Source organism: Myxocyprinus asiaticus, chromosome 30 (assembly GCF_019703515.2).
Source record: "Myxocyprinus asiaticus isolate MX2 ecotype Aquarium Trade chromosome 30, UBuf_Myxa_2, whole genome shotgun sequence".
NCBI classification, from domain to species: Eukaryota; Metazoa; Chordata; class Actinopteri; order Cypriniformes; family Catostomidae; genus Myxocyprinus; species Myxocyprinus asiaticus.
Genome location: NC_059373.1, coordinates 4,441,992 through 4,467,629, shown reverse-complemented (window position 1 = coordinate 4,467,629; position 25,638 = coordinate 4,441,992). Strand labels below are relative to the sequence as shown.

At 38.0% G+C, this 25,638-nt stretch overlaps 1 protein-coding gene across 1 annotated transcript in view; it reads left to right on the top strand.

Moving 5' to 3' along the window:
- The first annotated feature begins 9,438 nt into the window (after positions 1-9,438).
- The window catches only part of LOC127420902 (transmembrane protein 170B-like), a 31,254-nt gene continuing 15,054 nt past the window's right edge, over positions 9,439-25,638 (top strand). The window contains exon 1 of the mRNA XM_051663509.1: positions 9,439-9,733. Within this exon, the coding sequence (XP_051519469.1) occupies positions 9,580-9,733 (154 nt within the window). The 5' untranslated portion in view covers positions 9,439-9,579. The remainder of the gene's footprint in view (positions 9,734-25,638) is intronic.

The following is a 25,638-nucleotide window of genomic DNA, read 5'->3' as shown; positions in this document are numbered from 1 at the left end:
GATTCTGGTTTCATCCAGGAAGAGCCCTCACTGGCTCCGGTGGTTCCCCACGTTTCTGAACGCTCAGAGGCTCGCATCAACCCTCCAGTCCCATTCTCAGGTGAGGCGGGGTCCTGCAGCACTTTCCTTTCACAATGTTCCTTGTTCTTTATGTTGTAGCCCTCTGCTTTTCCGTCGGAGACAATGAAGGTGGCATGCATTATCATGCTCCTCACCGGAAGGGCTGGTGAATGGGGAACCGCCGTGTGGGACAACAGACATCCCTGTTGCTCTTAAATTCAAGCATTTTTCACGGAGCTCCGCCGAGTGTTTGATCGCTTGGCTCAAGGTCGTGAGGTGGCGAGGGTTTTAAACGGACTGTCTCAGGGAAATTGATGGGATGCGGACTATGCCATCGCTGCATCTTGTGAGTGGAACGCTCACGCCAAGTGGGATCGGTTCCTGCATGGGCTTTCCGACGACATCCAGGACAAAATCTATACCTTGGACCTGCCTTCCTGCCTCGATGACTTGGTGGATCCGGCTATCCGAGTTGATCAACATCTGGCCCTATGCCGCCGCCGCCGCCATTCGCCACCTACCCGGGTGGCTGACCATCATACCCAGTCCACAGTTTCAGCTAGGTTACCAGAATCATGGTCCGAGGCAGAGCCCAGGCAGGTCGGTAGGGCTCAGAGTTCTCATAAGGAGAAGCAGCAATGCCTCATTCAAGGACTCTGTTTTCATTGTGCCTGTCCTGGACTCTAGACAGGCTTGCTGGGCACTTTTTTCACCCGTTTCAACTTTGTCCTTTTGTGTCGCCCGGGCTCTAAGAACATCAAGCCAGATTCATTGTCTTGAGGTTTTGAAATTGAGACCTCTACTGTCTCACTGGATACCATTCTACCTGCCACTCGGGTGGTGGGCATGGTATCCTGGGATGTGGAGGCTAAAGTCCATGCTGTGCAACGAAACACTGCGTCTCCCGCTACGTGTCCAGCAAATTGGGTGTTTGTTCCTTGATCAGTTTGGATGCACATCCTACAATGGGGCCACTCATTCAACATCGCTTGTCATCCGGGGCAGCTCGCATCCAGACGCTCATTAGACAGGAATTCTGGTGGCCATCACTAGCGCAGGACTTATGCTGGTTCGCAGACGCTTGTCCCATTTGAGTGACTAACAAGACCTCCAGTAACCCCCCGGCAGGGCTCCTCCAACTGCTGTCAGTCCCTTCGAGACCCTGGTAGCACATAGCCATGGATTTTGTTACTGGTCTCCCCCATTCCCTTGGCAACACAGTCATTTTGACTGATGTGAACCGGTTCTCAAAGGCGGCTCATGTAATTCCCCTCCCGAAATTACCCACAGTGAGGGAGTGCTGGCAGTCAATAACCACGTCTTACGCATTCCTGGCCTCCCGGTCGATGTGGTTTCTGACAGAGGTTGCCCGTCTCTGCCCGCATGTTGGGAGTGTGGTTGCCTTCCAGTTTACTGTATGCCTGTTCTCTTTGTCCACATATCTTCAACAGAGGATTCCTCATGAATCTGCTCCTGACTACCATAATGCATACACTCGCCAACGAACACACTCTTCACGAAGGGTTCCTTATGGATCTGCTCACTGCGCACTCATCGACAAACACACCCATCACCTTCTACTGCAGTCGGTGCCGGGATCTCCACACTTCACCTGGATCTGCTGAAGTTATCATTTATTGTTAAAAAAAATCCTTTGAACTGATCCTCTGCTCTTGGGTCTCTTTGTCTCGCCATTGTGACAGAAGAGTTGACAGCATTTCAGTCTGGCGTGTCGTTCTTGTATGATCATGCTGTTTTACATCCCAGCTGCAGTTTGAAGAATATTGGACAACAATCTCCTGAATGAATGTTTTTGGACAGTCTGCGTTTTAATTAAAAGAAAATTTCAAAACAAGTTAAGCTCAATCGACAGTATTTGTGGAGTAATATTGATTACCACAACATTTTTTCCTTTTCTTTAAAAAAAGGAAAAATTGAGGTTACAGTGAGGCACTTACAATGGAAGTGAATGGGACAATTTTTGGGGGGGTTAAAAGCAGAAATGTGAAGATGGTCAATGGACAATATAATTTTTTCTGTTAAAACTTGTGTATTATTTTGAGCAGTAAAGTTGTTCAAATCATAGTTTTTGGGGAATCGCAGGGTTTACAGGGTTACGTCTTCATTGCAACGAAGTTGTAAAATTGGCTATAACTTTACACAGAAAAGGTTAATAAGTGATTTTAACACACATATTTGTTTACATCTTGTAGCTATACTTTTGAAACGGTGAGTAATTTAGATTTTACAGACTGGTCGCATTCTCTTCCATTGTAAGTGCCTCACTGCAACCTTGATATTTGCTTTTTTTTTTTTTTAGAAAAAGGAGGGACAAGTCAAAATTGTTTTTTATGGTAATCAACATTTTGCCAGTAATGCTGATAGTTTAGCTTGGATTGAACCCAGAATATTTATTTAATTAATTACCATTTCTATTGCTCATACTGTACATATGTAAGTTTAGGGATTTTAACTATTCCCTAACAATAAGTGTTCAACGTCTAACTCAACATGCTCTGTCTGTGCTACAGACATAAACGATACCTCAAATCTTGCAGCTTTTTGAGAAGACGTGAGCTATTACTTTTCTAAGTGACTGGATTTATGATTTTCACATTGCAGGTGATAAAATGGGCAAAACAAAACAAAAATCACACGATGACTTACACTTCTTGCAGTTATGCAAACTACTATGCACAGTAACTATAAAAAAGTTGATAAAACTCCAAAATCAAACTTATAGGATTTCAAATAAATGAGGATGTTTGTCTTATCCCAAGGTAAAACATCTTAAGTGCACACACCTTTAGTCATCACCAAACGAATGAGGGGAATTTTGCGTTCGAAAATCCATGCCCTTGGGTACTGCTTATCAAAGCAAAGAGAACTTACAACTTCAAGTTAGGACATGAATTCGATAGGCCTTGCTCAAGCACTATGTGTCATTTTAATTAATGTGATACTCCCTGAACTTAAAAAAAAAAACCCAGAGAGGTCTGCCTCATTTTTTAACTCTAGGTTGCCTGGAGCAGATTCTAGAATCTTGGTTCCCATGGAGTCCATTTGATGTCATAGACCCTCCCTCAATTGGATTGATAATTTCTGAAGAAACAGGCTATTATCTCACAAAGAAGTTGTAGTCATTCAGTTTGTAATTAGAAGATTCTTGAATAGAGAACTATAATTAATGCCGGATTGTTACAGACCACTAAGTAACAAGGTTTCTAGCTTATTTAGAAAATTTTAATGTACACCAAGATTGTTGGGGAAAAGGAGACCGATCTCATGAAAATTATGTGACTCTGGCGACATTTTTGCAAAATAACTTTAGGTGGTTCCTTTCACGTATCGTGGCAATTCCAAGGTAAAATGTCCACTGAGTGGTGCTAAAAGAGAGTTAATTTTCTCCCAAACAGATGAGGTTTTTAAGGTTAATACTGTCAAAAACGTCTCCAGTTATAAATCTAAAAAAGCCGACCTCCCTACCTTAAACCTTAAACCTAAACCTAACTGATAGTATCATAAAAGCAAATGTAAGGTGAAAAATGCAATTGAAAGAAAAGAAACCACGTCATTTTATGGTGCTTCTATGACACTTTTGGCTCAGGTGTCGACTCGTATGCTCTTCAGGACTTGTACCCCTGTCCTTTGCATCACGAGTGCAACGCTCTGTCAGTTGTGCACAATTTCATCACACTCGAACAAGCTTGTAAATGTAGTTGGTTATGTAATGTAAATGTTAAAATGTATCAGTCATCTGCTATAGTAAAAGTGTTTAGATGTCATTAGATATGTAAATGTTTATGAACTGATAATCTGATGTTTTACTTGTGATTTGTATAAAAGTGAATAAAAGTCATTGTTTTAGTGCCTCTAGTGTTAATTTCACCAGTAAGCTTCTGAGATTTGTACAACAAGCCATGTAAAAATAATTTTGCTAATATGTCAGCTTAGTAATGTGATTCTTTCAGGTTGTGGAAAAGGGATATAAAGGATGTGCACAATTTAATATGCCTCCTAATGTCATAACAGAAATTCCTTTTATTTAGATCAGAGCTGAGAAATCTATCTGAAAGTCCAAGGGTTTGGTTTCCGTAGCTCAAGGGTATGTTTTAGTCCAAGACAGGTATGGGCAAGTATCACACTGGTGTCTTTACAAGGACTGATTTCATTGTAATGATCTTATAACTGATAAATACTCAGGTTAAACAAGGTTAAACCTTACAGCCTGTTATTTGTTAAACAACTTAAGGTGAACGCCACCTTACAGTGAGTAGTAATGCATCAACAAAGCAAGACATTTTTTTATTTGAACTTCTTTAAGGGTTAGCTACAGTAACTCTAACCCATTGTTTCGATTCATAATGTTGATTGGGGTGAGAAATCGCGGTGAAAATTTGTGTTTGGTGTGCAAAGACCTTTTGAAGAAAAGGTTCTAAATAGAATCCAAAAGGGTTCTATCGCTCGCTTCATATCTAGAACCCCTAAAAGGTTCTATATAAAAACCTAAAGGGTTCTTTGAGCCGGGTGAAAAGGTTCTATATAGAACCCCAAAGAACCTTTTTATACTCAGAGTGCATCTAACACCCTGTCAACGCCGGACGGTGTCCCGTTCCAAATAAACCGTTTAGAATGTTCGTACCGACACGTCCAGTGTAGACAGTCTCAAGCCATTGTGTCGCATTGCAACACGCCCGGTGTAGACAGGGTGTAATGGTGCCATATTTGATTTGAGAGTCTCTGAGAAGGGCAAGATTTTCAGTGAATAACAACTTTAATCAGTCTGTTCATCTCACAAGTTTTCATGCGGCTTTAAAAGGCTTAGAATGTGGTACACAAGATGTATAGAGTATTTTAATGTTACTTTTATGTTTTTTTTTGTTTTTTTTTGGTACTCATTTTTTATCTTGACAGCTCCAGTCCCCATTCACTTTCATTAAAAGTGCAAGAATGGTCTGCATTTTCTTAATAAATAAATAAATAAAAAATCGCCTTTTGTTTTCATTTTTGTGTTCAACGGAAGAAAGCCAAATGGGTTTTTAATGAGTTCATGAGTTTACATGTTTGGATAACTATTCATTTAACAAGGCCTACCACCAGGAATGGAGAAATGAAAGGGGATATTTGTAGTGTTGAATGGGCCCTGGTGTCACCTTGCGTTTGTTTTGTGGGTTCTGTGATTCTGACTGATTTTGGAGAATCCAAAAAGGAAGAAATAAGTTTGAATAGACTGAGAGAGGGGCTTCCAGCAATGTCAGTCCCTTAGATTCGGTTACACACGCTAAAAACAACTGATTCAGATGGAATGGCTGCGAGTGTTCAGTCTCTCAAAGTCACTCACATGCACATTCACACACCTGAGGCGATTCTGATGACAGAGAGAGAGGTTTTTCAGACTGTGAGCTCTCGCATTGCACAAAAATTATTTTTTAAATAACAATTCTCATATTTATTATGGGAAACCTGCAAAACCATACAAATATATTAAATATAATAAGCTCTATCTAGATGGACGCTGGAAAACTACTGGCTCATGTATGGCACAATGTGAGTGCGCAGCACCATCTGCTGGCCAGAATGAGAAAGGAAAATATATTTAACCAGTGTCACTGTCAGAGAAGACAGATTTGAATATCACCATACGTATGATTGTTATTTATTTATATAGTCTTTCATCAAACATAATTAAATTCAAGGCTAAAGTAACCACATGGGAGTGGTGTGTTTGTGATATGTAAATCACATAGGTGTTTGTTGCATTACTTTGTAGCCTTAATTGACTAAGACCAAATAGCTGATTGTGCCATTAAAGGAGAATGATTAATACATTATAAAAGTAGTAAAAAGGCCTATCACATCATATCTGCTAAATGTTTTATTAGAATAAATCGTTACATTGAACTTTTACACATTTATTATTATTATTATTATTATTATTATTATTATTATTATATACATATAAATAATATAATTTATATATATAATTTTACTTTGCTGTTTAATTATACACTTTTGTTCAACAATACAACAATAAAAACAAATTGATACTTGTTTTGCTAAAATAAACATTTACATTGTAATTTAACATTTATTTTCATTAATAATAATATCATTAATAATAATAATAATAATTATAATTATTATTAATGTTACTTTTATGGTGCTTTTTAATTATAATAATAATATGTTTTATTATTATTATTTTTATTATTATTATTATTATTATTATTATTAATCACATTTTCTGCTTTTTAATTATATTCACTTTTGCTCCTCTAATGAAAAACTGATTTTTTGATACTTGTTTTGCTCAAATAAAGTTGACATTGGCATGCATGTATTATTATTATTAATGATCATATAAGTATTATTTTTATTATTTTATTATTATTATTACTATAACATTGTTATTAACTTTTAGCATGTATTATTATTATTATTATTATTATTATTATTAATTATCATATTATTATTATTATTATTATTATTATTATTATTGGTAAAACTTTACAATAAGTTAAGGTTCCATTCGTTAACATTAGTAAATGCATTTTGTAACATGAACAAACAATGAACAATATATATTTTTTTTACCGAATTTATTCATCTTAGTTAATGTTAGTTAATAAAAATACAATTGTTCATGTTAGTTCATAGTGCATTAACTAATGTTAACAAATACAACTTTTGATTTTAGAAATGTGTTAGTATATGTTGAAATTAACATTAACCAAGATTAATAAATGCTGTTTATTGTTCATTGTTAGTTCATGTTAACTATTGTTAACTACTGTTAACAAATGGAACTTTATTGTAAAGTGTTACCTTATTATAATTATCATTCATTATTATTAATTATTTATTGTTTTATGCTTAATTATATGCACATATTGTTCCTCGTGTTTCCCTTCTGGATTTTTTCCACAAATAAACCAAATGTCATTTTGTGGGGCCTCTCCCAGCTCTGATCAGATATGTCATGTAACATCCTCAGGACTCCTCCACGTGAGTGAAATGGGTTTTATTTGATACAGTTCAAACAATAGACTGTAAACAATGAGAAAACAGAAGCTGAGAGGTTTGGGTTTGAAAGGTAATACAGCAAGCGTAGGCTCAGGTATCAGACCTTGGATTTCAAATACATTTTCAATCACAGTAAGGGACAGTTTGACATCTGTATTAAGATGCTTTAGCAGTAACTGCAGAGCATCATGAGCTCTCATTTTAAGCATAAAAATCAAAAGAGGAACTCCCCTTGTTTGCATGTCTCACAATGATGATTTATTAAAAAAAAAAAAAAAAAAAGATTCTCAATGAACCCGGTTCCACACTACTAGAACTGGTTTACTGGACTCTGAACTTGGATTAAAGGGATTTTCAATGGCACAATGATATCAGCAGAGCAGGTTCTTTTCTTCATACATGCACACTTATCAAAATCCCAGGAGATCAGCAGTTACAGAAATACTCAAACCAGCCCATCTGGCACCAACAATTATCCATGTGATTATCTAATCAGCCAATCGTGTGGCAGCAGTGCAGTGCATAAAATCATGCAGATACGGGTCATGAGCTTCAGTTAATGTTCACATCAACCATCGGAATGGGGAAAAAAATGTGATCTCAGTGATTTGGACTGTGGCATGATTGTTGGTGCCAGATGGGTTGGTCTGAGTATTTCTGAAACTGCTGATCTCCTGGGATTTTCACACACAACAGTCTCTAGAATTTACTCCAAATGGTGCCAACAACAAAAAACATCCAGTGAGTGGCAGTTCTGTGGATGGAAATGCCTTGTTGATGAGAGAGGTCAACAGAGAATGGCCAGACTGGTTTGAACTGACAAAGTCTACGGTAACTCAGATAACCACTCTGTACAATTGTAGTGAGAAGAATATAATCTCAGAATGCTATTCTGAGATGCGGGTTGGTGCTGTTTTGGTGGCATGAGGGGGAACTACACAATATTAGGCAGGTGGTTTTAATGTTGTGGCTGATCGGTGTGTGTGTGTGTGTGTATACATATATATATATACAGTTGTGCTCAAAATGTGCATACTCTGGTAGAAATTGTGAAATTTTGGCATTGATTTTGAAAAAATGACTGATCAGGCAAAAAACCTGTCTTTTATTTAAGGATAGTGATCATATGAAGCCATTTATCATCACATAGTTGTTTGGCTCCTTTTTAAATCATAATGAGAACAGAAATCACCCAAATGGCCCTGATCAAAAGTTTACATACCCTTGAATGTTTGGCCTTGTTACAGACACACAAGGTGACACACACAGGTTTAAATGGCAATTAAAGGTTAATTTCCCACACCTGTGACTTTTTAAATTGCAATTAGTGTCTGTGTATAAATAGTCAATGAGTTTGTTAGCTCTCACGTGGATGCACTGAGCAGACTAGATACTGAGCCATAGGGAGCAGAAAAGAACTGTCAAAAGACCTGCGTAACAAGGTAGTGAAACTTTATAAAGATGGAAAAGGATATAAAAAGATATCCAAAGCCTTGAAAATGCCAGTCAGTACTGTTCAACCACTTATTAAGAAGTGAAAAATTATCTCTTGATACCAGCCAAGGTCAGGTAGACCAAGAAAGATTTCAGCCACAACTGCCAGAAGAATTGTCCGAGAAATCTTTCTTGGTCTACCTGACCTTGACTTGGTAAAAGATAAATAAAAGACAGTTTTTTTGCATGATCAGTCATATTTTCAAAATCAATGCCAAAATTTCATAATTTCTGCCAGGGTATGCAAACTTTTGAGCACAACTGTATATATATATATATATATATATATATATATATATATATATATATACATTTTGGGATTGATTTGACACAACCAATAAAATGCATGACAATGAAAAATTTACTCATCATAAATCATATATATATATATATATATATATATATATATATATATATATATATATATATATAGTAATTATATTATAAAAATATATATCTTATAATTTATCAAAATAATTTAATAATTTGACCTATAATATTATATTATTGCATATAATAAAAAGAACATATATTTGATATTTGTAGTTAATTATTGTAATTTATTATAAAAATGAAAACATATTAGTCTATTATTATTTTTAATATTATTATTATTTTGCATTACTTAGCTATTAAAATAGACCCATAGCATTACTACTTAAATTGTATATAAATATATAAGAATGCTGACATCACTTTGACAGAACGAATTAAATGCATGACCATAAAAATCTACCCATCATCATAAATCATTCATATTTTTTATTCTTCATTCATAAACTGCTCTATTCGGTCGTCGTTGTATGTGAGCGAGTTCACCTCCCTTTAAGAGCACTGCGCCTTTAAGCGCCATGCAAAAGCCCTGCTGTGAATGTGTGCGACTGTGTGTCAGACGTACCCATCATGGCCCCTGAGCAGCAGCTGATCAGACGGACCGCCGCACCGCCGTCCTCCTCCACCCTGCCGGTGAGAGCCAGACACCGGCACCGGTGAAGAGGCTCCATGTCTCCGTCGTCCTCCATCAGGTATCTGAGCAGGAGGGCTGCGCTCCAGCCCGCCAGAGCCATGAATACGGATTATACTACGAATCTATCGGTACAGCAGGTGCTCAGCCTTTGGGTCCACGGCACGGTACCGACCCTCCAGCACTTTACAGGTACGTTCACATGGGTCGTGGTGACCGGATAGATGCGGTCCGAATGCGTCCATGTGTCTCACCCGGTTGTGCGCACACGCCTCTCCAAACCGGCCAGTCTATTGTACCGGCTGCAGACACACGGACAGCTGTGCGCATCTCATCTCTACAAGGTCACTTTATAATACATTGTGTATTCTGTGTGTATACATTGTATTTACATTAGCGTTAACCAATTAAAATAAACTACATCATGGAACGCTAATGTATAATGTATAGTACTGTACTGTATGTATCATTCAGTATAATAGGCTATATGTATTTACAGTTAGCTGCATCCCTTTCAGTAAAGTACCACGTAAAACCATGGTAGTTTTATATATTGTATGAAACTGAATCATTACTATATTCTATATTCATCAACTGTGGTATTACCATCATGGTCGTGGACAAAACACATTGTATTGGCATGGTATATGTCCATAAACTTGACATTACCATGGTACAGTAATGGAATAAATGTCTATATAATGTCTATCATAGTGTATTTAATGTTTTGAACGTGTACTGTGGTAATTCCATTGTATTCTTTGAACTAACTTGGGGTATCATGGTGCATGAATATGGTATTTATTTAGTATCATGGTACATATCAAAATACCATATATCATGGTATCATGATGATAGCGTTTGATTATTATTTTCATATTCACTTACCATGGTATTTTAAATGGTACTCCAAAGTACTTGGAAAAAATGCCATGGTATCATCAATGTGGTATACACTATACACTGGAATGCATTATATTTAACAGTAGTCAGTGATGCTACCTGGCCCGATGCACAAACGACCACTCAGCATTTAAATAACTGTTTTTGCATACTTACAAATCAAATCTCTACTTGCTATTGGATGTAGTGCACTAATGCATTCCCCCAGGTGGTCTGGCATGAACATTTGAAAAGCACTGTGCCACTTATTAATCTTCAGTTAATCTTGAGCCACTACAGTACATCCTTTCTGGCAGCTCTTCGGCTTGTGTAGTCGAGTAATCATTAGTAATTACCATCACCATATTGGTCTCCACATGATGCTGTGCTTGTGGGCCTCAAGCGTGCAGCATTATACAGACTTTTCGCTTGTAGACGGTGCGCTTGCTCAGATAATTTCACAATTCTTGTGACTTACAGTCATGTTTGAGTAAGCTCTTCAATGCAAACTGCATTAGTCAACAGGAACATGGTGTAAAAACATCCATTCTATTTCAAGGGTGTAACTTACATTGTACCATAACTCCCAGATGTACAGTATACAGTCAGAGTTGGGAGGGTTACTTTTGAAATGTATTCCACTACAGTTTACAGAATACATGCTGTAAAATGTAATTTGTAACGTATTCCGTTAGATTACTCAAGGTCAGTAACATATTCTAAATACTTTGGATTACTTCTTCAGCGCTGGTAGATTTTTTTCACTTGTTTTGACTATAAAAACTCTGCCAGTACAGTAAGACAAAATACACATGTTAAAAATACATTCTCTGAAAAACCCAAATATCTTATGAAGTGTTGATTCTAAAACAAGATAAATTAAACTGATCTTGTTTTAAGGATTTTCAGATATTTTTACAGGAAAACAATTCAAAAATGTTTATCAAGAATACGATTTTTGCCCTAATATCAAAGGTCTTACTAGAAAAAAAGAAATTATGATCCAACGTGAATTTTCTTGATAAAAAAATATGATCGTGCCTGGTTGCATGTAAAATGGCTAGAAATAGCATTTTAGTTTAGCGTAAACCTGACAATTTACACAAGGATTATTTCTATTTCTTCTGCTCCAAACTTACTTCAAACTTACTTCTCTGTCTGCTCGTATGAATGTAACACATCATAAGAAAGTGTTTCACCGCTGTTCAAATGCACTTTGGATCACATCATTTATATGTATAAATGTTTTCCATCTGAAAGGACTAAATATTAAATGAAACAAATGACAATAAAATGCAAAGTAATCTCTTCAGTAATCTAAATACTTTTTGAATGTAACTGTATTCTAAATACCAATGATTTAAATTGTAACTGTAGTGGAATACAGTTACTTATATTTTGTATTTTAAATACGTAATCCTGTTACATGTATTCCGTTACTCCCCAACCCTGTATACAGTATATATAGTGTATATATGGAACTAATGGCATTTAAATTAGAGGTAGACCAATATATCAGTTTTACCGATTAATCGGTGCCGATAGTTGCAGATATTTTATTAAAAATTTTTCTCTCATTTTTTTATTTTTTATTACTTATCAATGAATCGGATCTCGTGAAATATATACATACAAAACTCTCCACCTGGTGAAAATATAGGCTTTAATAAGATACATTTGGTAAATACTTGCATACTGAGCATTATAACTGAGCCACGTCTCTATTATTTCAAAATAAGAGTCCCTGGTGTGTTTCCGGCTTGTTTATAGTTTATATCCCGCGTTACGCACCAAATCTTAATTTCTCTGGTTATTATTGGGATTTTGGTGGCACAATAAACCGCTTTTGGGATTTTATTAATTTTTCTAGAAATCGATTTTAACAAAACTATTGGACGATTAAAAGGTTATGGGATTTTTAGTTATCGTATCGGCAAAATCCACTATCGGTCGACCTCTAATTTAAATATATGATGTATTTGTTTGTGAAAATTAAGCAATATCATGCAAGAAAGAGTGCAGGTAATCACAGCCATGCTAAGATTCAGTCTAACAGCACTTTTGCCAGTGTGATATTGTTTTTATACAGTTCTGTAAACATGAAGTTAATATGGAGTAACTTACATTTTAGACACCATATGGCCAGTTATATTGTCTATTTTTCTTTTCTAACTGTTGTGTAAATTGTATTGACCACCGGATTTGTAAAATCGCCGTATTTAAGTGGACGTTGCTGGAATACAGCATGATGCATTTCCAGGGAACAAGTGCAGGTCGGTTTTATAATGCAAGAGATGCGGGACACACCCATACAATTTCTGCAATCTCATGGACATCTGGCATGATGCAATCATGGCAGAGCTAGCGTGTGAGAACTTTTATAGGAATAGTTCACGCAAAAATAGAAATTATGTCATTATTTACTCGTTCCAAACCTGTATCCTTTTAGTTTTTCCATGAAACTCAAAAGGAGAAATTTTGACAAATTCCTTATGCAGCTTTTTCCCACACAACTTTAGCTGCGTCACAAAGCACATAATTTTGCACTATTGTACAGCATTTTGTAGTGTTAGTAGTGTGAATAATCAGTATTAGGTGTATTTAATGCTTTGTATTTAATATATTTAACAAATTACATTTATTGTAACATGTATATATTTAAAAATGTATAATATTTTTATACATTTGAAATGTGTAAATCTAAAAAAAAATGAGTGTAGACGCTTTTTTCACCACTCACATGGCCTGATCTGTGTTTTATTTTTGTATTTTCTGAATTTTTTAGTATTGAAGTACCAGATTTACAGGTCAAGTACAGAGGTTGCATTACAAATATCAGAGGAAGGAGTTGTAAAATTTTAATCATGGTCTATTTTATCTATCCTGTTAGTTTACCTTTCCTGGATAAGTAGTCAATTTCAGTCAGTTTTTTTTTTTGTGCAACTTACTAACATTATTTATGATTCTGGTTGAGAGCGCAGAGCATGTCTGGTGACATTTTGCCTACACACATACAGTGTGTGGCTGTGTGCACAGAAAGCAAGCGGGTGGGCGAGAGAGCGAGAGGTTTTTTTTGTAATTATTTATTTTGTTTTTTTTTGTGCTTTGTATCTTATAATTTGTTGTATTGACTACATATTGTCTTGGTGCAAATGTGAATAAAAAATTGAAGAGAGAAAGAAAAAAAAAGTAAGCAGCGTCATAAAGGTTTCCACTTTTTCAAAATAATTTGCGACATGTGCAAAGGATTGTGGGTGATTGAAGGCCACAATGGATACACCCGATGCATCCTCCAAAATATGGCATAGAAGGCTGTGAAACGAGGCTTCCTTCCAAGTGTCCTCACAATTGAGACGGCCTTCGACGGTGTTTGACGTGGCAGCCGAGATATCCAGCCTAACAAGGCTGCAGCCAAGCACCCTTAGTCTGCCTCTCTCTGTCAGTATAATCACATGAGGACACGTGAACACGACAACTGGTGCAGAGTATCAAATACACAGAATGTTTGAGAGTCCTAACTGCACGTCAATATGAAGAAAGCCAAATCCCGGACATTTATAGCCAATTTTGAAATCCCGGCCGGATGCCTTTTTCAGGACCAAAAAAGAGGACGTGTCTGGGAAAAAGGGGATGCATGGTCACCCTACTTTACCATCACCCTAAGCTGTATGAATATATATGCTATTTGAGATATAAGTGTTGGACTGAGGTTGGCTAACGCAATAAATGCTAGCAGCAACATATTGCGTGCATGAAACGTCACTTCTGACAGCTGAAAAACGGTGAATCCTTCTGTGTAGTAAAAAAAAAAGTTAGTGCTCCATTTGAGATGATACTACACTTTGAAAATTCATACACTGAATGGCCTAGTGGATAGTGTAATTGCACAGTGTAAAGTGCATAAGCTCTTGTGTGTTCTGAAGCCAAACGACAGCTTTGTGAGAAACAGACTGAAATTGTAGTCATTATTCGCTGAAAATCTATACGCATTCATATTTTAAAATGGTTTGTCGATGCATCATGCTAGATTTTAATATCATTGATGCCAGTCAACAATGGTTCTCACATGTCATGATGTGACTGATCATGGCATTTCCAAATATGCAGATTTTTTTCTGTAAATAATTGGCTGAATTTCCCCCCGTCCCCATCCCCATCCCCCCCATCCGAATAGACAAGACGTCAGAACATCCACCTCAAAAAACCCAGCCGCTGATGGAAACAGCTGTCTTTAGACAGCCCTAGTGCAGTTGACATATCTGTCTTTCTCTCTGTGATGATATGAAGAAACAGCACAGGTGCAGATGCACAGAGAACACTGAGAGATTACAACAGACTCCCACTTAGAATGAAAGTTAATGGCACTTCCTGTTTTGGTCAGTGAAACAAGCCTATTTAGTCATTTCATTTCCTTTTGCTCTTAACAGTGGAGACAGACTTCTGCCTGCTTAGTAAGTGTTTGTGACTCTGGGTGAACTGTGTTTCTTACTAAATTGTTTGGCTATAATTGTGAGATTTTGACATCTATGTGAGGTCTGAAAAGTTAAAAGTTTTTCAGAAACTGACTGACAATTATTAAAGCATTAAAGGGTTAGTTCACCCAAAAATGAAAATTCTCTCGTCATTTACTCACCCTCATGCCATCTCAAATGTGTATGCCTTTCTTACATCTGCTGAACACAAATGAAGATGTTAAAAGAATATCTCAACTCTGTAGGTCCATACAATGCAAGTGAATATTTTTAAGCTCCAAAATCCACATAAGAGCAACATAAAAATACTCCAGACGACTCTGGTGGATAAATCCATATCTTCTGAAGCGATATGATAGGTGTGGGTGAGAAACAGATCAATATTTAAGTCCTTTCTCCTTCTTCTGTTTTTGGTGATTCACATTCTTCATGCATATCGCCCCCTACTGGGCAGGGAGGAGAATTTATGATATTAAATTTCTTAAATATTGATCTTTTTCTCACTCACACCTATCATATTGTGTCCTTACACATGGATTTAACCACTGGAGTCATATGGATTACTTTTATGCTCCCTTTATGTGCTTTTTGGAGTTTTAAAATGTTGGCACTCATTCACTTGCATTGTATGGACCTACATAGATATTCCTAAGATATTCTTTTAAAAATCTTCATTTGTGTTCTGCAGAAGAAAGTTGGTAACACTTTACAATAACATTCCATTTATTAACATTAGTTAATGCATTAGGTATCATGAACAAACAATGAACAATATATTTATTACAGCATTTGTTAATCTTTGTTCATGTATACTAATTAAATTATAGTTGTTCATTGTTAGTTCATATTAGTTCATATTGCATTAACTAATGTTAACAAATACAACTTTAGATTTTTAAAATGTATTAATGTCGAAATTAACATTAACAAAGATTAATAAGTGCTGTAAAAGTATTGTTCATTGTTAGTTCATGTTAACTAATGATAACAAATATAATTTTATTGTAAAGTCTTACCAGAAAGTCACACATCTGAGATGGCATGAGGGTGAGTAAATCATGAGAGAATTTACATTTTTGGGTGAACTATCCCTTTAACATCATTCAGACATCATTGCAAAGGAGTGAATTAGTATTGACCGTCACTATATTTGAAATAACAGGATATATTTACAGGAAAGCGAATTTAAACCTAAATTCACCTCGGGTCTTCATCCATTTTTTGGAGTTGTGCCCCCACCTCTTTAGTATTGCTCAACTTTTCTCTTATAAATAATATAACTGTAAAAAAAAATAAAAAAATTAAAAAAATACTATATTTTTTTTTCTAATTGCTTAATTTCCAAACGAGTCAGTTGCGACTGTGATGTAATGAATCCTATTCTGTCATTTCTTTGATACATGAAAAATAGAAAATATAACAATACATTCTATTATATAATTTTTTTATTGTCTTGAAATGCTCCATTTGTGATAGATATACAATATACGGGCCTGGTCACTAAAGAGCCAGCGTATGTAATGTTTGGCGAAATGCATGCATTTAAAGGAATATTCCGGGTTCAATTCGAAAAGTTAAGCCCAATCAACAGCATTTGTTGCATAATGTTTATTACCACAAAAAAATATTTGGACTTTTCTTTAAAAGAAGCAGAAATCTTGGTTCAAGTGAAGCACTTACAACTGAAGTGAATTGGGGCCAATCTGTATATGTTAAAATACTCACGGTTTCAAAAGTATACCAAAAATACATAAACATTATGCTTGTTAACATGATGTTAGCATGGTAAAAATCACTTAGCTTTTTTATGCAAAGTCATATTCAATTTTACAACTTCTTTGCCATGAATACATGAAGCTATTAACCCTTATCCAGCAAAAACAATTATTTAAATCACTTTACAGCTCTGTAACAAATCAGACTGTGAACCAAATTGAGGATTCATGTGCAAAGTTTTAATGAAAACAAACAGTCCAACACACCATCCAAAGAGAGAAGTCAGAGTAGAAAGCTTGGGTCAAAATCCGAACAGACAGACAGGCTTAAGCAGACAAAATCTAATACAACAGGTAAAAGTACAGTCATAATCCGTGGCAAAAGACAAGAAAATCGTGAATCATAACAAGGATAAGAAAGAGCTCAGTATAGTAGTAATACGCTGACAATACTTTGCAAACTAACTCAAGCACCATGTGCTCTATATAAAGGGACAAACAGGAAGTGATGTCAAATATGACACAGTTCTAAAATTCAGGTGAGGATGACCTTTGGTGGTGTGGAGCAGGGTTAGCAGGTACAGATGTTACAGAATCCCCCTCTCTCTGAGTGCCTCCTGGCACTCCTCTTCTACTTGGTCTTCCTCTGGGTCGAGGAGCAGGGTGATTAGGATGATCCTTATGAAAGTCTGTGATTAATGAGGGGTCTAATATATCCTCTGTTGAAACCCAGGAACGTTCTTCTGGTCCATACCCCTCCCAGTCTACTAGGTAGAGCATCCTTCTACCTTCTAGAGTCAATAATCTCACAGACAAGGTGTGCTGGTACTACGTGTACTTCCAGTGGTGGTGCTGGAGATGGTGTCTCAGCAGATGTAGAGGGTAAAGCCGGTTTCAGCAGCGAGACATGGAAAGTAGGAGATACCCGGTAAGTAACAGGCAGCTCAAGGTGATATGTGACAGAGTTGATTTGTTGCAAGATGCGAAAGGGTCCTACCTACCTGGGTGAGAGTTTCTTGCAAGGCAGCTGCAATCATAGGTCTCGTGACGAGAGCCAAACCATCTGTCCAGGTTGTTAATGGGGGCCTGGCCGTCGACGATGATCTGCTTGTAGCTTTTGTCTGCGAACGGTCCGTTGGAGCGCACATGTGCAGCATCCCAGATCCGTTCGCTTCTCTGAGCCAAATCATCCACTGCAGGGACATCTGTTGGTTCCCCAGACCAAGGATATAATGGAGGTTGATAGCCTAGAATGAATTGAAAAGGGGTTAGACCAGAGGATGAGTTAGTGAGGGAATTCTGTGCATATTCGGCCCAAGGAAGAAAACGGCTCCCTTGATCCTGTTCTTGACTACAATAGGATCTGAGGAATCATCTGATCTCTTAAGTCTCTCTATTGACCATTAGATTGCGAGTGATACCCAGATATAAAACTGATTCTGATGTTGAGGTATTGACACATAGCCTTCCACACCTGTGAGGTAAATTGTGTCCCTCTATCTGATATGATGTCCTCAGGTAGACCGTAATGCCTGAACACCTGATTGAACAATGGTTCGGCAGTTTCCATGGCCGTAGGTATACGTTTCATGGGCAGTAGTTTGCAGGCCTTGGAAAATCTATCCATAATCACCAGGACTGTGGTAAATCTATTTGAAGGGGGAAGGTCACTAATGAAATCTGTACAGATATGACCATGGCCGTCGGGGAATGGGTAGTGGTTCTAGTAACCCAGCTGGATGTTGTCAAGGTGTATGGGATTGTGCACATACTGAACAGCGATTAACATAGTTTGACGTCACAGTTCAAAGTGGACCACCAAAACCTATTCCTAACTAGGTGAATAGTTCTGTTAGTACCTGGATGTCCAGAGTTCAGTGAAGTATGCACCCAGTGGACTACATGGTTTCTCAAGGGCTCTGGTACATAGGTCTTACCAAGAAGACAGTTAGGAGTAGGGTCAGCTTCTTGTGCTCTCTGAATCTCCTCCATAATCTCCCATCTGATAGGGGCCACAATCAGGGATGGGGGAAGGATGGGCTCTGGATGTGGCTGCTCATGCTTTGGTCAAACATATGTGATAAAGCGTCTGCCTTTGTATTCTTGGTGCCTGTTCGGTAGGTAACACTGAAATCAAAACGGGTAAAGAATAAGGACCAACGGGCCGGTCTGTGGTTGAGTCATTTGGCAGTTCTAATGTATTAATGTAAGTTCTTGTGATCTTAGAGACGAGGGGAGGCATGAGGAGAGGGAAAGGGTGAGCAGAGACACAGAGAGAGAGAGAGGAGAGAGAGAAGAACTTGCTTGCTGGCTCCCAGACGTGCTGTCGCCCGGTCCTCAACTGCTCCTACACCCTCTGGTGGATGCCAGCTTGCTCCTCTCCCGGCGGATGGCAGCAAGTCCTCTGGCCCCTGGCGGATTGATCCGCTTCTCCCCTTCTCGGCAGACAGCCGCAGTTCCTCTGGCTCTCGGTGGCCGGCAGTGACCCCTCCATCCTCAGGCAGATGGCCACAACTGCTCCCCTGGCGGATGGCAGCGGCGAGGACTCCGCGACTCTGAGCCTCTGTAGTCTATACGTGGTCTTAAACCTCCATCCTTCTTTTCTACAAAGAAGAATCATGCAGCTGCGGGAGAGGTGGAGGGTCAAATATAGCCTAATGATAGTGCCTCTTGGATGTAGTCCTCCATGGCTTGATTTACAGGGATGGAGAGAGGGTAAATTTTGCTCTTAGGAGGTGAAGTACCATGAACAGTGGGTATGTAGTTGTGCTGCTTTGGCCTTACTGAACACTTCCATAGAATCATTATACTGTACTGGAATTTTTACTTCCTTGACATTACTGGCACTCTCTATGAGCATGGTTCTGCAATCATAAAAGGGGATGGACAAGAGAGTGCTGAAAACAGAACGTGGACCATTGACAGATCTCTCCTTTCCAAGAGATGTGGGGGTTATGCAGTTCTAACCAGAGGTAGCAGAGTACTAGAGGAGTCTAGGGAGCAGATATAATAAGAAATGTTATCTCCTCTGAGTGGAGTACCCCGATCTAAAGCCTGAGTTGAACAGTTTGATGTGGAATAACATCCTTACCATGGGGTTGTTGTCGATAGCGGTGACATGTATTGGTGGGTTGCACTTAATTCTTGGTAATGGTAACTAATCTGTCAATTTGGAGTCAATTACATTTGCAGCCACTCCAGAATCCACTAGCGATGTGGTGGAGAAATTAAGAGAGTTATGGATAATTGTAGCAGGTATGACCAGATTTTTATCTCTGATGGTAATAGTAGTCTCTGTACTCACCCGCTGAGGGCGGTCAGTAGATGAACTGGCCTTATTGGGGCAGGTTGAACAGAAGTGACCCTTCTCACCACAGTAAAAACAATTTATCTTTTAGCCTTCGTAAACGTTCTCCGGGGGTTAATTTCAGAGTACACACTTGCATAGGTTTGTCAGTAGATCTTGATGGGAGTTGGAATGCCAGATAATTTCTCTGAGGGGAGTTTCCCCTGCGATTTAATATGGATCATGTTATCAATCTTAATGGATAGGGTGATGAATTGTGTCAGGCTAGTAGAATTATCTTTGCAGGCAAGTTCTGCTTGAAGTTTAGGTTTAATCCTTCTCTATAAACAGTCTTTAGAGCTACTTCATTCCAACCACTTTGAGTGGCTAGCGTGCGAAATTCAAGCACAAAGTCAGAGGCTGAGCGCTTACCTTGCCGTAGATGCAAAATTGTACACCCATGTCTCTTCCTCCTGCTGGGTATTCAAAGACCTCCCAAAATTGTTGTATAAAGCAAGAGTAGTCCCTGCGTATCCCCATATTGCTCTCTCAAACAGCCTCCACCCAATTCAAGGCCTTTCCAGGAAGAAGTGACATAATAAATCCAACGTTGGCTTCATCATTCTGAAAACAGTCTGGTTGTTGGGAAATGTACACAGAACATTGGCGCAGAAATCCTTTACAGTGGTCTGGATTGCCATCATACTTATCTGGGAGAGACGAGGGTACATAAGGAGTACTCACCAGAGGAGGAGGGTTGGTTAAGGTTGGAAGTGCTTGTAATAACTGTACCAGATACTCATTTTGGCTACAAAGTGCCTCCAGCCATTGTCGATGTTCAGTGAGCATCTCTGTTTGATAGGTAACAGTAGATCTGAGTTGTGCTATCTCTGCTGGATCCAGTGAAGGTGAAGTATTCTGTAGCGAATCAGACTGAGAAACAAATTGATGATCCATGTGCAAAGTTTTAATGAAAACAAACAGTCCAATACAACATCCAAAGACAGAAGTAAGAGTAAAATCCAAAAAGACAGACAGGCTTAAGCAGACAAAATCCAATACAGCAGGCAAAAATACAAAGTCGAAATCCATGGCAAAAGACAAGAAAACCGTGAACCATAGTAAGGATAAGAAAGAGCTCAGTATAGTACTAATACACTGAACTGTAATGCAATCATGATTTATTCAGTAAATTTTTTCCTTTAACCTTGCATTCTTTCGTTTTCATTTTCTCCATGCTTTCGTACACAACTCCCTTAAATAAATAAATAAAAAAGATCCTTTGTCCAATCTAGTTCAATCAAGACCCCATGATTCTGATGGTGTTGCGTGTTCAGCTCCTCCATCCTCCGCACAGAACTCCTCATGATCCTAAAAGTACGGAATAGCATCATTAATCTAATGTATATTAAATTATTTTATTCAAACATGTACTATTTAAGTACTGCATCAAGATCCTGTACCCTGCTTGATCCCTGTTATACACCCAACCCAATAAAAATTCCAAATCCTTATCTTTTCGACACAAACTAACTCAACCACCATGTGCTCTATTTAAAGGGACAAACAGGAAGTGATGTCAAACATGAGACACAGTTCTAAAATTCAGGTGAGGATGACCTCTAGTGGTGTGGAGTGGGGTTTGCAGGTACAGATATTACAAGCTCCAATAACACACAAGTTTTAGCAGAATTAATGCAAGTGCTTTTATTATATTATAAACTTCACATATCTGGCTCTAAACCCCAAAATTACCCAATTTGCTTCCATTGTAAGTGTCTCACTGTAACCTCGATTTTTCCTTCTTTCTTTTTTTTAAAGATGTATTTATTTATTTATTTTTGGTGGTCAACAGTATACTACAAATGCTGTTGGTTGAGCTTAAGTTGTATTAAACCAGGAATATTCCTTTAAGGATTCATTATAATACTTGATTTCTACAGTTAAGACTGGTTGCTTTGTTGTTGCTTGATAGTCTTTGTAAAAATAGCCCGCCGCCAAGTCACTAAATATGCCTGGGGTTCCTTTTTCAGTGCAAGTCTAAGAGATTTTTCTGCCCTTTTTTTCATCCTGTAGCGAAAATTGCGTTTCAATTGTGTAAAACAGTAATAGCATACCTCTTCTCAACAAACAGTGCAATCTGAGGTATCATTCATGTCCATAGTACAAATGGTGTGGGTCACAAACAGTGTGAGTGTATTAGTTTTATTCATAGATTTTGTTCAAATCCCTAACCCAAAGTATGAGCAACAATAATAATGGCATCTCACTATGATATCAAAACCAAGATAGAAACAGCCATTGTACCCATGATAAATAAAGTTACAGTTATCTCAATATGCGAGTTTCCTGTGTGGAAATAAAGACATTTTAAGCTGTCTTGAAAACAAAAGTTTCAACCATGAGAACAGTATTGCTCTGGAGCTATGCAATACTTCTTTATTTGTTTGATCATTATCTCTTTTTAGCTTCTCTTTTTTTCTTTCCATTTTTTTATGCTTATTGTGGTTCGCCACATTTTCAGATACCGCTTAGTAATTATAGGTTTGTTTATTCGCCTGTTAGCTTAATTAGAATGAGATAAGTTTGGATATTTGTATTTTCACTGTGGTTAAGGTCCAGTGTTGTCTGGCATGGATGCCCTGTGCGTCATTATACAGTATGCTGATGTTAAAGAACAGTGTTAGTCTTTGTGACTGCTACACTGTGTTGACAGCCAGACAAAAGAGGCTCATTGTAACCTCAGAAACTGCTTTGTTGACACACCGAGAGCCCAGGGTGTTTAAAGAGGCCTTTCACAAGCAGAATGCTTGACACTGACACGTGCCTTGTTTTTTTTTATTTTTTATTTCAAACAACTACCTTACAAAATATACAATAGCTTTTACATGCCATTGTATAAATGCAAACATTTTGCTAGTAAGCCTAGCGAGACCTACCATGGCCTGGCACCCATTTTGTTGTGACTTTTCTTTGGTACTTGGTTGAGTCATTTTATATGATGTTGTGTTTAATGTGTGATGAGAACTGTGCTGTTATCTTTAGATGAAATATGGGAGTCTTTGTGAGTTTTAAAATAATGACTAAGCATTATCTGACAATGTGGGTCAGTAGCACACAGATGGAAGGTATTTAGAATGCATCAGCGTGCAGTCAATTAAACCTGTGCTTTAGTGTCTCTGTGTTCCATAATCTCTTTGTGTCAATGTCTCTGTTATGCTCAGTCCATGTGGTCTAGTGTCTCTGTGCTTTAGTGTCTCTTGTCTAGTATCTCTGTGCTACAGTGTCTCTTGTCCAGCATACAGTATCTGTGCTGTAGTGTCTCTTGTGCAGCATATCTGTGCTGTAGTGTCTCTTGTCTAGTATCTCTGTACTATATGGTCTCTTGTCTAGTATATCTGTGCTTTAGTGTCTCTTGTCTAGTATCTCTGTGCTATAGTGTCTCTTGTCCAGCATATTTGTGCTATACTGTCTCTTGTCTAGTATGTCTGTGCTATACTGTCTCTTGTCTAGTATCTATGTGCTATAGTGTCTCTTGTCTAGCATCTTATTTGCTATAATGTCTCTTGTCTAGCATATCTGTGCTATAGTGTCTCTTGTCCAGCATCTTTGTGCTATAGTGTCTCTTGTCTAGTATCTCTGTACTATACAGTCTCTTGTCTAGTATCTCTGTGCTTTAGTGTCTCTTGTCTAGTATCTGTGTGCTATAATGTCTCTTGTCTAGCATATCTGTTCTATAGTGTCTCTTGTCCAGCATCTTTGTGCTATAGTGTCTCTTGTCTAGTATCTCTTTACTATACAGTCTCTTGTCAAGTATCTCTGTGCTTTAGTGTCTCTTGTCTAGTATCTCTGTGCTGTAGTGTCTCTTGTCCAGCATCTTTGTGCTACAGTGTCTCTTTTCCAGCATATCTGTGCTAGTGTCTTTCGTCTAGTATCTCTGTGCTATTTTGTCTCTTGTCCAGCATATCTGTGTTATAGTGTCTCTTGTCTAGTATCTCTGTGCTTTAGTGTCTCTTGTCTAGTATCTCTGTGCTATTTTGTGTCTTGTCCAGCATATCTGTGTTATAGTGTCTCTTGTCTAGTATCTCTGTGCTTTAGTGTCTCTTGTCTAGTATCTCTGTGCTATAGTGTCTCTTGTCCAGCATACAGTATCTGTGCTATAGTGTCTCTTGTCCAGCATATTTGTGCTATAGTGTCTCTTGTCTAGTATCTCTGTACTGTACCATCTCTTGTCTAGTATATCTGTGCTTTAGTGCCTCATGTCTAGTATCTCTGTGCTGTAGTGTCTCTTGTCCAGCATATCTGTGCTATAGTGTCTCTTGTCTAGTATCTCTGTACTATAGTGTCTCTTGTCCAGCATATCTGTGCTATAGTCTCTTGTCTAGTATCTCTGTACTATACAGTCTATTGTCTAGTATCTCTGTGCTTTAGTGTCTCTTGTCTAGTATCTCTGTGCTGTAGTGTCTCTTGTCCAGCATATCTGTGCTATAGTGTCTCTTGCCTAGTATCTCTTGTGTCTCTTGTCTAGCATCTTTGTACTATAGTATCTCTTGTCCATCATATCTGTGCTATTTTGTCTCTTGTCTAGTATCTCTGTGCTAAAGAATCTCTTGTCTAGTATCTCTGTGCTATAGTGTCTCTTGTCCAGCATCTTTTTTGCTATAATGTCTCTTGTCTAGTATCTCTGTGCTATAGTGTCTCTTGTCTAGTATCTCTGTGCTATAGTGTCTCTTGTCTAGTATCTCTGTGCTATAGTGTCTCTTGTCCAGCATACAGTATCTGTGCTATAGTGTCTCTTGTCTAGTATCTCTGTACTGTACCATCTCTTGTCTAGTATATCTGTGCTTTAGTGCCTCATGTCTAGTATCTCTGTGCTGTAGTGTCTCTTGTCCAGCATATCTGTGCTATAGTGTCTCTTGTCTAGTATCTCTGTACTATAGTGTCTCTTGTCCAGCATATCTGTGCTATAGTCTCTTGTCTAGTATCTCTGTACTATACAGTCTCTTGTCTAGTATCTCTGTGCTAAAGAATCTCTTGTCTTGTATCTCTGTGCTGTACTGTCTCTTGTCTAGTATCTCTGTGCTATACTGTCTTTTGTCTAGTATCTCTGTGCTATGGTGTCTCTTGTCCAGCATCTTTGTGCTAGTGTCTCTTGTTCATCATCTTTTTTGCTATAATGTCTCTTGTCTAGTATCTCTGTGCTAAAGAATCTCTTGTCTAGTATCTCTGTGCTATAGTGTCTCTTGTCCAGCATCTTTTTTGCTATAATGTCTCTTGTCTAGTATCTCTGTGCTATAGTGTCTCTTGTCAAACATCTTTGTGCTATGGTGTCTCCTGTCCAACATCTCTGTGCTATAGTGTTTAATAATAATTACTAATTTCCTTTATTTATCACACATTATACATTTTGCACATATACAGTGAAATTCTTTTTTTTTTTCCACATATCCCAGCTAGGCTGGGGGTCAGAGTGCTGGGTCAGCCATGATACAGCACCCCTGGAGCAGATAGGGTCAAGGGCCTTGCTCAAGGGCCCAACAGTGGCATCTTGGCAGTGTTGGGGCTTGAACCCCCAACTTTCTGATCAGTAACCCAGAGCCTTAACCGCTGAGCTACCACAGCACCTTTTTATCTCAGTGTTGTAGTGCCACTGTTCTAAAGTGTCTCTTTCCATTATATCTGTGCTGAAATTACTTTCTTTTTCAGTATTTCTGTGCTCAAATGTCTCTTCTCATATATATG